Source organism: Haliotis asinina, chromosome 2 (assembly GCF_037392515.1).
Source record: "Haliotis asinina isolate JCU_RB_2024 chromosome 2, JCU_Hal_asi_v2, whole genome shotgun sequence".
Lineage (NCBI taxonomy): Eukaryota > Metazoa > Mollusca > Gastropoda > Lepetellida > Haliotidae > Haliotis > Haliotis asinina.
In genome coordinates, this window is record NC_090281.1 from 4562097 (window position 1) to 4576742 (window position 14646).

The 14646-nt window shown below is 41.0% G+C and overlaps 1 protein-coding gene across 1 annotated transcript; it reads left to right on the plus strand.

Moving 5' to 3' along the window:
- Positions 1 to 6378: 6378 nt before the first annotated feature.
- On the plus strand, positions 6379 to 13141 carry LOC137272204 (insoluble matrix shell protein 5-like). The gene is made up of 10 exons (XM_067804560.1): positions 6379 to 6404; positions 7160 to 7218; positions 7584 to 7699; positions 8252 to 8416; positions 8875 to 8921; positions 9281 to 9392; positions 9792 to 9956; positions 10888 to 10922; positions 12392 to 12426; positions 13070 to 13141. The coding sequence occupies exons 1-9, from the start codon at positions 6402 to 6404 to the stop codon at positions 12416 to 12418; spliced, it is 729 nt and encodes a 242-aa protein (XP_067660661.1). The 5' UTR covers positions 6379 to 6401; the 3' UTR covers positions 12419 to 12426; positions 13070 to 13141.
- Positions 13142 to 14646: the final 1505 nt, after the last annotated feature.

Genomic DNA, 14646 nt, shown 5'->3' on the forward strand with positions numbered 1-14646 from the left:
CTGCCATAAACGTAGATGAATTATCACAAAGAATATCTGATGTCAAAGTTGTCCTATCGATTGGACTGACTCTTCCTATCCTATCGATTGGACTGACTCTTCCTATCCTATCGATTTGACTGACTCTTCCTATCCTATCGATTGGACTGACTCTTCCTATCCTATCGATTTGACTGACTCTTCCTATCCTATCGATTGGACTGACTCTTCCTATCCTATCGATTGGACTGACTCTTCCTATCCTATCGATTTGACTGACACTTCCTATCCTATCGATTTGACTGACTCTTCCTATCCTATCGATTGGACTGACTCTTCCTATCCTATCGATTTGACTGACTCTTCCTATCCTATCGATTGGACTGACTCTTCCTATCCTATCGATTGGACTGACTCTTCCTATCCTATCGATTTGACTGACTCTTCCTATCCTATCGATTGGACTGACTCTTCCTATCCTATCGATTTGACTGACTCTTCCTATCCTATCGATTGGACTGACTCTTCCTATCCTATCGATTTGACTGACACTTCCTATCCTATCGATTTGACTGACTCTTCCTATCCTATCGATTTGACTGACTCTTCCTATCCTATCGATTGGACTGACTCTTCCTATCCTATCGATTTGACTGACTCTTCCTATCCTATCGATTGGACTGACTCTTCCTATCCTATCGATTTGACTGACACTTCCTATCCTATCGATTTGACTGACTCTTCCTATCCTATCGATTTGACTGACACTTCCTATCCTATCGATTGGACTGACTCTTCCTATCCTATCGATTTGACTGACACTTCCTATCCTATCGATTGGACTGACTCTTCCTATCCTATCGATTTGACTGACACTTCCTATCCTATCGATTGGACTGACTCTTCCTATCCTATCGATTTGACTGACACTTCCTATCCTATCGATTGGACTGACTCTTCCTATCCTATCGATTTGACTGACACTTCCTATCCTATCGATTGGACTGACTCTTCCTATCCTATCGATTTGACTGATATGATAGGGAACGTGTTTACAATGTCAGACATTGTCCCGTGTTAATTCATAAAAATTGTGTCGAGGCGAAAACCGGTATCTATAGAACGAATATAGAAAGCCAACACCAGGGATTAACCAGTCTCGGGTATCCAAAGAAACTGATAAAAAGATGACAATAATATCGATAAACCACTGAAAATCGATGGTTAAAAGAACAACTGATATTAGAGTGGTTGTTACACTGTATCCCTAAAATTTACACAATTGCATATAGCGCATGTCAAAATAACCCACATCGGCCTTACTGGATGTCATCCAGGGATATCCAGAACATTATGTTTACTCGTACAATAGGGTAAATCTCAGAAACAATACGAGTAGCTGTTGAAAACAATAGCTCAGACTGGCAATTTTGTCGCTCACGGGACGCGAAAATGCATGTGCTGTTCACAGCCACAAGGGGTCATCTCAAAGATACCGTATGCTTTTTCTTTCTAAGGTGTCATAAAGTTTATGTTGAGATAAGTAAAAGTGTATAATACCCATAGAAACTCAGCCAACGTATTTAATGTCTCAAAATAAGTAGGTTGTTTGACCCCACGGAGATCGACAGGACTGGATAATATCTGTAAATTGTTGTGACATGCCGTTTACTTCCTCAGTTCAAATTCCCTAAATGATATTGTTATAACCTTATCTTAGCTCGATATATTTCTATCCCCCAGCTTGACCCTATCCATCACCTGCGGTATCCGTCCTGCTTTTGAAACGACCCCTCCTACCTGATAGTTTTTGTGGTGATAGTCTATGGTAGTAGCTATATCCTTATAGTTTCAGCACGAAAGTCATTCTTTTTACCACAGCTATTGTTTATAATGAAACTTGGTCAAATTCAAAATGGACATTTATAAAGTGTCGGTTTTAATACAACATTATCGCACTCTAATTTGCATAAAGTCATGGTCTGTTCTAAAAAAGTCGTTTTTGTACTTAAAACAAACGCAATGCTTATTTGTGCACAAATCCCTACCAACTAAAGTCCCTTTTCATGTCTCCTGTCTCGCTACAACTGAGATTGTAGTTACGCCGAACTTAGCTTAACACATATTTCACACTTTCACACATAACTGCATAAACTGTAGACACAAATGTGAAAAAACGATTCTATTTTCTATTTCCGACAGCACGTTAGCAAACATGTGCACCGCAGTGATACAGAGCGATGTAATTGAAAAGAAGCCGGTCTTCAAGCCATGGCCTACTACACTTTGGGAGTTATGTCTGTTTTGTAAAACATGATAGGTATATCATGTCAATACAGGTATGGTTATGTCTGGGTGTCGCAAACTGTATCCTGTAAGGCTAGCTTTGTGAAATGGATTTAGACAAAGAGTAGATGACATTCATATCCAAGTGTGGAGAAGTTAGATTTCATCTCTTAGCCACACTCGATTGTATCTACGTGTCACTTAAACATGTAGATTTGAACGTTATCTCAGAAATAGCTAACTATACCTTAACGCGATTTCGATTACGTTCTCATATATTATTCGGTCGGTGGAGTGAGTTTGATATTTCGAAAAGAGTACCGTATACCGGGAAATGTTCAAGGTACTAAAATTTCGAGGTTTGAGACCCACATAGCTTTCTAGGTAATTTAAGTTTCGAGGTTTAGATAATTTCAATTTCGAGGATAGATGACAGTGGCCAGAAACATCACTTAGCTGACCAATATTCACGCATCCTCGATATCTTCAGGGTATACGTTCCGATAAGTCTCCACTACCTTGAACACATCTACGGCTTTGCCCACTAAATTTATTACCTCCCCTGGCTGTCTTTCTATCCAGTCAGGTGTCTACGCTGGGATGATGAGCGAACCAATCACAACTCACTTTTGTTTTTTGAATTATCTAACTTAACTTGTCAACACAAACGATGCAGAGGTTCTCTGGAAGAGGTAGAAAGAGTTCTTGCACATCTTGTTTTAAAGTTTCGGAACTGTCAATTGGTTTGTATGATTTCCCTAAAATCTGAGTCATACTGCGAGCAAACCTTCGCAGTTGCGGCCTCTACCTTTGTTGACACTGGCAAGCTCGGTTATAACGGCGGCCTAGCGGATTGGCTACTGTGAGAAGGCGGAGCCAGAAAAGGGAGGTAATACATTTATCGGGCAGAGTCGCACATGCGTCCAGGATATATCGGAGACTTATCGGAACATATACCCTGGAGATATCGAGGATGATATTCACGGAGCTATCGGCAAAACTCCTAGTAGCCAGTGATAACTACCGTCTGACTGTTATTACTATGGGTATACCAGTAAATTGCAGCAATACTAGTAATGAAAACAGATGTTTGATCCCTTGTAGTGATAAATGGACACGTATGTCCTTTTTGTGCCAGTTATCATGATGATGAGTAGCTTGTTATAGTGGTTTGTCCAAATATGTCCAGGTAAGTAAAATATAGACAATTGTATTTAGATAAGAGTTTGTACCAAACTCCGAATATGTGCACTTTTGCACAATTTTTTAAAAGTAAGTTTAAAAATAATATTCTTGGGTTAGTTAAGTGTGTCTATCATATCCTTGAAGAAAGAGGATGGAATGTTTGCTAGGACAAACTAGATATTTCTTGTTTTCAATATACTGTCACCATATTATTATGTGAGAAACGTGCCTACATCATTACTGCATTCGGTGTCATTATGTTGACTTGTAATCTGTACGTGATAATTATGGTGATTGTCGTTTTCGGAAGATTTTTCGTATATCTCTGTATTTCTGTACCAGTTTATGTTCAATGTTCTCCCATCTGCCGGAGCCAAAACCTTTTGGGTGTATGTAATTATAGAACTTTCTGAATTGGAAAACGACAACCTTTTTTCACCTTTTTATCTACAAATTATGTAGTTAATATGTGAAAGTATGAAATATCTGTCAATCTAAGTTCGGCCTAACTACAGTCTCAGTTGTAGGGAGATAGGAAACGTAACAAGAGAACTTTACTGAGAAGAGATTAATCGCTGCGTGGATGATATGAGCTGTTGCAAAAATGAGCAATGTGTAATCTTTCTAATTTGTAACCTATTTGGAGCAGACCATGGCTTTGTGCAATTAGATTAGATTGTAATACAAGAGACACTTTCTAAATTTCCATTTTGAAACTAGACTTAGCTTCATTATACGGACGTAAAATATCTTTAACACTGCCACTATACAGGATGTAGTTACCATGGCATCTCACAATTACTCTAAAAACAGTCAGGTAGGAAGGGTCGTCTCAAAAACAAAACCAGACCAGTTTTTAGATCGTGTTTAATGTCGGACTGGGCGATACAGATATCCGCTGAGGCAAAATAATCCATTGGGAGTAATTAGACTGGGGAAGTAGCAATTTATAAACATGTCCGTTCCTGTCGATTTTCAGGTGGTCACGCTACCTATATATACTGCATATTTTGAGACATTTAATAAAATGGTTGAGTTGATCTTTTTCTGTGGGTGTCATACTCTTACACATATCTCAACGTACATGTCTCAGCATAAACTTAAGAAAGACACTTCAAATGTTAATCAATAGATGAGACATATTCAACACACATAAATTATCTTTGAGATGACCTGAAGGCAGCACGTGCATTCCATGTCAGGTGAGTCGACGGTCGTCATATCTAGCTGAGCCACCTAACTGCCATCTATAGCCTGAACGTTTCGTATTTATAACGTTTTGACCGATTTTCTGTTAAGCATCCCACTGAACCCTCGTTTAGGTTGATGTAGGTTATTTCGACATATGCTGCATGTAGTTGCTATTTGATCGATACGGAGTAACAGCATGGAAGAGTTTGTTTCTATTTCCGACAGTACTTCAGGTGAATGTGACACAGCTGAGGTTACGTTCACTAGCAGTGGGGGACCACTCTTCTTCATAACTTTCCCGTTTTCTCGAACCAGAAGCTGCCACTTGGAATATTACTGATGGTATGGTGCTGCCAGTATGAAATGTGAGTTGATTACTTCCTGCATGTTACGAAGATATGAAGTTTAAAGTATTCTGCATCCCCTTCTTTCCACTCATCCCTCGTAACAAACAGTGAACTGTGTCAATATTTTAACGATAATATGTGAAAAACAACCTTTTTTCAGCACATAAATTCTGCAAAAACGTATAAAGTTGGCCTGTTCTTGTATTAAGATCAGCGTTTCATTGTGTAGTTTGTGTTTATTGGTTTTCGAGTTATACTGCAATTAGTCGGTCCACCTCAAAGCCAAACGGACTGCAGCTGAACGATTAAACAGCAAACATACAAGGGATATATTTTCTCTCTTGCGATGTGAACGTTAATCCACGATAAGTATATTTCACAGCGTTTTCATTCAGTGTAAATGAAACTGTTACTGACATCAGGTTTCAGTGTTTTAACCACAGTACACTTCTATTTAACCCACACAGGCGGCAGGGTAGCCTACTGGTTAGCCTACTGTAAGACCCGAGTTCGATTCCCCACATGGACACTATGTGTGAAGCCCATTTCTGATGTGCCTCGTTGTGACATAGCTGGAATATTGCTAAAAGCGGCGTAAATTTTAACCCACTGACCCTTTCAATGTTGAAACCCATTTCTACTTCTATCTGCTGCTAAATCGCCCCCATAGGAAGACAACAGAGGGGAACTGGATACCGAATACATAGGCTTCCACCTGAGACCACGGAATCAACCATGCATCCACCTGAGACATTCGTGACCTGGCCTTTATGTTCATGAAATATATTTTAGAATATGCTCTGGACGTACAAGAAAACCTCAAAAGCACAATTGCACATTCAATCGATCTCCACCAGCAGGGCAGGCATCAGTGAGTGAGTCAGTTTAGTTTTACGCCGCACTCAGCAATATTTCAGCTATATGACGGCAGTCTGTAAATAATCGAGTCGGGACCAGACAATCCAGTGATCAACAGCATGACAGCATGATCACCTATCTGCGCAATTGGGAACCGATGACATGTGTCAACCAAGTCAGCGAGCTTTACCATGCGATTCCGTTAGTTGCCTCGCACGACAAGGATAGTCACCTTTTATGGCAAACTTGATATTCTAACCCGGAACCTTCACGGGTCGGGCAGGCATCAACAACCGCAGGATGAAGTGGTTATTGTTTTCATAAAATGATCGAAGTGACACAAGTACAGATGTTTGTCTGGACGAAGTTCAATGACCCAAACAACCATCTCCACATTCATGTCATATGGGCGTTGAGATTACACTAGGCCTTATCTTTATCTCCAGGTGAGGCCTAGGAGAACCCAACATATGGTCGCCAGTGTGTGCTCCTATCTCAGATAGCACAAGAGACACCGGTGAAAATATTTGCCCTTTCGTAAAAAGATCCTTCGACATGGTAGGTGTGCGTATAGTTATGTCGTGTAAAATATAAAGAAATCTACTGGTTGATTCCATTCGATTTATAACACAGATATATTTTAGATTTTAACTTTTTTTAACAGCATGTGCTTCTTCCTCTCGTCTCAGTTAGCATGTCGAATTTGGCCTCCTCCTTTGTCCCGCGAAGGTTCTTTGGGTTCAACTTGGAGCTTGCATATGTACAACCTCGGTGTCAGGGGAGCACCGACATTAGTCATGTACCCTCTCTCAACATATCAAAACAGGGACACAAATCACGAACCAAGTTTTCAGTCTACCGGTATATCGATGAAACAGATTTAAACCTAGACAGTGTTATTGATGGGGTTCATTCCTGTAGATGATGGCGCCCCTGTAGCTGCTTATTACAGCATTATGTCTTAGCGTTTACCCCACTTCACCTGTTTGTTACGTCACAATCTATGTATGTATGTATGTATGTATGTATGTATGTATGTGTGTGTGTGTGTGTGTGTGTGTGTGTGTGTGTGTGTGTGTGTGTGTGTGTGTGTGTGTGTGTGTGTGTGTGTGTGTGTGTGTATGTGTGTATGTATGTATGTATGCATGTATGGCTGGCTGGATGCATGTACGCGTGTGTTTGTATGTGTGATTTTCCTTTTGTCTGTGTGCGTGTTTGTCCGTGAGCCTCAATATGTGTTTGCGTGCGTGTGCATGTGCATGTACCTGTGCGTGTAAGCCATCAGGTGTTATCATTATGACTATTTTTATCAGATGCTGAAACTCGGTCTTCTGTTAGCATGTTTGATGCCAGTAAGTCTATGTCAAAACAAGTAAGTGAACAAGCATTAGATCGCTATGTCATATGACTATTTACTGTTCAAACGTAAACTGACAACTACAAACAAAAATGTGTTAAATTAGTTAGTGCTGATTTCTTAAAGAGAAACATATAATCTGATTGGACATGAACTAAGAGCATAATTTTCTCATTGCGCTTTGTTGAATCTCCCGTCCGCGGATCGGAAATCAGGATAAATGATTTTACGAAACTTGAGTCTTTATTCGGCCCCCATAAATAAACAAATCACCTCTTGATTCACAGTTTCATTCTGTAGACAAATGTTTTGTGTGTGTTTGTTAACAAATAACAAACGTAATATATAAACTGACGACTGATGCTATGTTAGATTTACAGGGACCTGGACATGTTTGGCTTGATAAATATGTTGTATTTAAAAGCTGACAAGAACCTCGATGGCACCATTACACAGACAGAGCTCGATGACATATTCAAGGGGTTCGATGCTAACAGTAAGTACGTGCTCAACTAGAGCCACTGGAAGCAGCGCCAGTAGTTTGACGCATTAGTGATAGTTGAGTGGTTAAACCGTTCACTCATCACTCCTAGGATAAGGGTTCGAATCCCGACATAGGTGCAATATGGGAAGCCGATTTCTCTGTAACCCGCGCTGTGATATTGCTGGAATATTGCTAAAAGCGGCGTAAAACTAAACTCGCTCTCGTTTTAATTGCGTTTGTACTTGGACCTACTAACACTTAGCGAAACGTCTCACTGACAGAGTGAAGCACTTGAATTCTGTGAGTAATCTCTGCCCTCATAATCACTTTAATGGAGGTTCTTATATGCCACGTTTGGAGTCTCTCTTTGATATTGAAGGAAGCTGTGTCAATAGATTTGCCAGCACCATACCCATGGTGGGTCTCAGCAAGGTTGTAAACATTTAACACTCTCACAGTACCCCACATCAACGTGACATACCATCAATACTGTTCAAAACGGCTAAAACTCTTGTTATCTGACAATGTAAATTCCGTGATACTAACTTGACCTTGACCTTTGAGGTGACGGCAAAGTAACGCCTGCTGAATTTGTGCCTACGTGGATGGTAATCACTCACTTCTCGAGGGAGCTCGCCAACGCTTACTTCGTCCTTGCTGACCTTAACGCCGATGGTGTCATCGACCACAAGGACCTCACCATACTATACAGCAGATTCGACATCGACGGTGCGTTCAGCAATTCCTTGTCTTAAACTAGTGGTGGTTGTGGGTTTAGTTGTTTGTCGTTAACGCCACACTCCAGTATTCCAGCTTCATGACAATCCAGTCACCGGCATCTGTGTATACGGCTAGGATACCATAGCATCAACTGAGCCAGACTAGATCCTCGTACAGGAGGCATTCAACGACCGATGGAAGTCCGTCGGTGACGCGATCATTGTAATTTGGCCGTAATTTGCATTTATTCAAGGGACGAAAATAATGATGTGCATGTTGACGTGACTGGTTTTGATGTAAAGGACATGAGGGACTTTGCTGGAATGACAATGCGTGAAACAACACCTTGTTTTAAAGGTATCTGCATATTTTTACGTGAAATAATACCTTGTAAATAAAATGAGAACATATTTTTGCATAAATCATTATCTGGTTTTCAAACGGAGAACTTTTTCCCATTTAAACAGGAAATGGCAAGGTTTCTGGTCAGGAATTTAATCACAAGTGGCAAGACGTAAGTGTCATTTCTGTTGTGTGAATTACAAAACCCACAAACATATTGAAATTTATCAGACGTATGCTTCTGACAAAGAAATATTGAACGACTTCTATCATTATGAATACATTTACTTCAAAAGCCGGGTATGGAGAAATTAAAATCATTTATTAGTTGTCACTTATCATGAAATCGGTTCGCAAAAATGAAGTCTGGATTGGTCGCTTCGTACGACAATCACGCGTTGGTGAAGACTAGTTTTAACTAAGTTCTTCATGAGTAGTATGACATTTGCAGCATGCAATTTATCATATCAGCCTCGCATTTAGCACATCAACCATGCATTTTACCATAATAATTGTGACATTAATTTTCAGATTTACAAGGAGTCCGCCTTCGCTGTCCTGTTCACACGAGCTGACGCTGACAAGAACGAACACTTGTCTAAAGCTGAATTTACCAAACTCTTTGAGCCCTTCGACTCGGACAGTATGTATTTCAGTCTGTCTACGATCAGATTGCAGATATTTGTTTGTTAGCTAACGCCGCATTCGGCAATATTCCAGCTGCAGATCAACATCATGAGCATCGATCTATCTAAGTTGACATACGATGACATGTGTCAAGCAAGTCAGAGAGCATGACCACCCGTTCCCGTTAGTCGTCGGTGGGCGGTGGGCGGTGGGCGGTGGGCGGTGGGCGGTGGGGTAGCCTAATGGTTAAAGAGTCCGCTCATCACGCCAAAGACCTGGTTCTATTCCCCACATGGGTACAATGTGGGGAGCCCATTTCTTGTGTTCCCCGTCGTGATGTCGATGGGATATTGCTAAAACGGTTTAAAACTAAATTCACTCACTCAGGATAATACATGCCAAGTGTTTTGTTCAGAGGACAATGCTGTGACGAGGTCAGAGTTCGAGGCAGGGTGGACCAAGGAGAACTTCGGAAACAAGGCCCAGGCTGACACACTGTTCCGCAACCTTGACAGTAACCATGACAACAAGATCACAAGCGTCGACACCAACCGTCTGTATATGACGTATAACGCGAACCGTGAGCCAGAAGTTTATTTATCGTCAAATTTTATGTGGACAGACATTAATCTAAACTTGACACACGTTGTGTGCTTACTTAGTTACGTTACATATTATTAATATGAAGTAAATTAAACTATCCGTTAAATACGTTCAGTGCAAAGTACACTCTGAGTGTGTCAGAGCCACCACCGTCACACTGCTGTGGAACGCGGGCGTTGGCTGCAATCGTCAAGTTGACAACGCACAAAATTCAACGGTATCTAAATTCGTACAACATGGACTCACAGCAAAAGCGACCTAGCTAAGATACATAACGTTCACTACATGAACGCAGTGAACGCTGTTCATGTAGTGAACGCTATGTATCTTAGCTAAAGCGAAAGGTAAGGTACCAATAATTAGATATCAATGTTTCAGTCACACGATCAGGTCAGCCATGCATAATCTCTCTGAAGTTCACATTCGCATCTATCCAAATTTCCATTATTTACCGTCAAGGTAAACAATGACTTCCGAGAATAGGTCAAGGTCCCCAGGTCGCTGCCATTATTTGTGTGGAGATGGGTTCTACGGTGGAATTTTAAAATGTGAACCGATATATGTTTTTCCAATGTATTAATTAGTGGTTGGTGATTAGTGAAGTGACAAACTAAACAAAGCAAAAACAAAACTGTATTTGTTATTAGTGATCATGGTGTTTGTAAGTTATTGACTGTTGTACCATCAATCACCCCTTAATGGGCGATGCCACTTCAGACTGAAATGCGAGGCATCATCATGTATTGCAGCGTAACCAAAAGAAGAGTTCCAACTGATATTATCCATAAACTGTCATACTAGAATGAAGATAGGTCTGATACACTACGTCTAATTTTAAAAGACAGTAGGTTTATCTCCTAATAATTTAGGCTTCTACAGGCAACACCAATTTCTATTTTCTGTTCCAGACGACAGCCACGTGGATCTCATCGAACTATCAAAGGTATTGCTGGAATGTTTTCAAACCCACTTTTAACCACACACATATACACTTAGTTTTAATGAAAGATTTAAATGCTTAGCTTTAAATGCGACGCTACTTTTGAAACACGCGGCGAGTAGCAAGTCGTGTTTTTTTTCGTGTGAGCTGATAGTAAAGATTTATACTTAGATTATATTGAGGGCTTGTCCTCAAAAAAATCCATGTAAGCCCGGGCATTTCATATAATGGTAGCTACGCCCCTGAAGATGAAATGTACTCAGGAAAGCAATCAAGGGATCACATGAAGAGACAGATGTTCCTTTACTTTTCTCCCGGTTTCTTCTTTGTATCGCATGGCTTGTGAAAAACCCTGCAAAATAATGGAGCATTTGTGCTTTCTGATGATCCCTCATTTTTTTCACTCAGTCTATCAGTGCCATGGCGGCCGACCGTGTTTGGCCTTAACCCTTAGAAGCTACAGGGCACAGGACCATAAATCGATGTGGATCCTGATCAGAGAGCGTACCCTATATTTTAATATGGAAATAATACTCTTAGTGAGTGGCAAGGAAAAGGCTGTTGGCCATAAGGACCTGTAGAAAACAAATGCGGTGGCTCAGAGTGGGTTTTATCGCCATGGACCGACGTTAATTCCGAAAGCTGGTTGCTGATGTGACTACAGGTATCAAACAACCATCGGGTTAAACACCACACATCCCAGTAGCATGGTAACAGTATTGCGAATGCCACACAAGTGACGGGTGGTGGTGGGTGAGCTGTCTCAGGGTCCAGCGTAGTAGTCCAGCGAACTTGGAGGTACCTGGGAGTGTGCAGACTCTACCAGTGTTGTCACAACCCCTAGTGTACAGTACACAACCATGTACACTTACACTTTACCTCGTAAGGATGTGACAGACACATTAACTCGGCGCGCCTTGTAGGCAATAAGAGTTGTATGTTCCCCAAGGAGTTGAGGTTGAAAATACCGTGTACCATTGTGATGGACAGACAGTGACCCAATCAATGCAAAGCGCCTTTGAGCAGTTGTATTCAATTTGGATATCGGCGCTATACAAATATGTGTATGTATTGTATGTACAAGTGTCACAAATGTGCCCACTTGTACAATAATCTTTTTGATGAAGCGCTCGAAATGAACGTCAGGCCTCAGACGTGAGGCTGACTGAAACTGCGTGGATCAACAGCTTTTGTTTTCTCCATGTGATCCTATTTTCGTCCCCAATAACAAAGAGTTTTGTTGTCATACTGAAATATAGGACATACATTCTGATTAGGATCCACAACATTTCATGGTTCTGGGTCCTGAGGGCCTGCAGGTATTCGGGGTTAAGGACAAACGCTGATTTGATCAATCAATAAAGCCACCAATAGCTGAATAATGTCAACTGCGACATGAACACCACCACCACTTCACTCGTTGACATACGTATAGATGCACACATTATATTTTGTGCGTTTCTTCTTACCAGATCAGTCTTCTCGTCGGTCACATCTAGAGTCTTCAGTAAGTACAGGGAACTGTTGAGCCCTCTGCATACACTGACTTTCACAATGCTGATAATGAGAAATTCGCCTTAATAAAGTGCCTGTGAGAGATAGGTAGGATGTTGACCAGGATGTTGGTTGTGAATACGTTGTGATTACTCTGTGTTTTAAAAAGTGGTCGACATGTTAGTTTTCAGGTTACGCTTTCTTAGTTGCTTAGTGACCTACAGATTCCTTACTTTGGGCTTGGTTCATGCTGGTAACCTTGATGGCTGACGTTGTGTGTAACATGTTGAATGCCTCAAGCATTCAGTGAACTCAACCCCGATAATAATACAATAATGCTAAAACAGAAAGAATCAGATCATATGGTAATCTGTACGTTGTTTAACGTTCTGTTCCTCAGAAATTTGGCCACGCGTTGTGATTAATCAAATCAGGATAAGATAACTTAATGATTCGTATTCTGGATATCGCCGTTTTGGATAACATGACATGCACCAATCCTTGGTTCTGCGGGAGATCAATTCTAAGTAACAGTCTAACTCTGTAGATTAGCTGGAATACTGTAGACATATAATTATGCCAACATGCTCATATAGTAACGGTTGTATAATTAAATTTGCACATGTAAAATACGCGCACGCTTTATTCTGTTTCAGATGCAACGCTTAGAGAAAGAATTCTTATAGTGTATCCGGAACGAAAAAGTAAAGAATAACGTCTTTGGTAAACTTGTCCTTATTTCAGTTCAGCAACCTCAACATTCGAAATAGGAGAAAAGAAATGGAAGAAAACATGGACAATAATTAACGTGTACGTGCCTGGTATCATCAACTGATTGTATAATTTGTAACAGGATTTGAAGGGTGGGTGAACGGCGTCACCGTGCCGCCGCTGTAGAGAGTTACGTCCCTTGGACGCACTCTGCCTTATATCGTAACTATTAGAGGAAATGGTAAACGTCGGAGACCGGCATGGATATAATTGTCTAAAGCGTCTTCAAAACAAACTCACGCACTCAGTCTAAGTTCATCTTTTGCATACACATGAACGACTGTCACAATATTGAGATTAGCCCATAGAAACATAGACTGATACACTATACAATAAACGGTGTATGGCATCCTGGTCTAACACAACAATGCAGATATCAGACACTAACAACATATTGCTGTCAACATCAGACACATACTACTCGAGGCAAATATATGCAGAACCAGTGAAGGGGGACAGGCTGCTGATTAAGGCTGGCACAACACACAGCCTTGTGTGGATGTGCCGTATACGGAACCTCGAAATGGCGATAACTGCACATAGACGTTCTCAGGGAGTGACGTGTGTAGGGGTAATACATGGCCCATGTGTCATTAGAGGTGTCAGCATATGTAGATTATTATACCATCAGACATGACATAGCTAAGAAACAGAGGTCGAACTTGAAAAGACCAATTTCAAACACCGAAGGACTCAATTTGACTTGAACCAGCAGTCTGGTGAATCAGTCGCATAATACCTGACAGATTTTGTTGAACCTTGTGAAAAACGTCAATACTGTCTGTCCTAAACGATTTTTGTCTTTCACATTTCTGTCATAGGGCTGTGATATGATCTATCGATTTTGTCAAACGTCGTGATAGTGTTGCTGTGGTAACTTTGAACATTATTTCACGAGTACCACGAGTACTTGAAGTGAAACATATAGGGAGAAACATTTTGACAACTTTATAAATAGTGCTTCACACAATAGCCTAAAAGCTCTTGGTCACATGTTCGCTTGGAACGATGGCTCATTATGGTATGGATTTCATAATAACACTATGTGCAATAAAGGTTTCCAAACAGATCTAGATTAAAGACCAGTGACCTCGACGATCGAGTCTGGCAAGACGGAATCCCAGCTCCGAAAATGTGGGAGTCGAACTCTCCAACAGTGACACAACTGAGGCTGTTGGCTGCTGGTCTGAGGTAATATGTTCGGTCTGACGTAGCTTCCTTACAGACACAGGCAGGAACGACCCCGAGACAACGGCCATTTGAGGGCGTGCCGCAGAGTTCATTGGTCTGGTGCAAGCTGTTTCTCTAAAATTTTACTCGTTACTGACAGCCGTTGCTGTACATGGGAGACATCGCAGGACAAAATCCCCCTGGACAAGTTCGAAGTTTGAGGACTGTGACACTCTGGTCGGTGATGTGTTTGAGGACTGTGACAGTCTGGTTGGTGATGTGTTTGAGGACT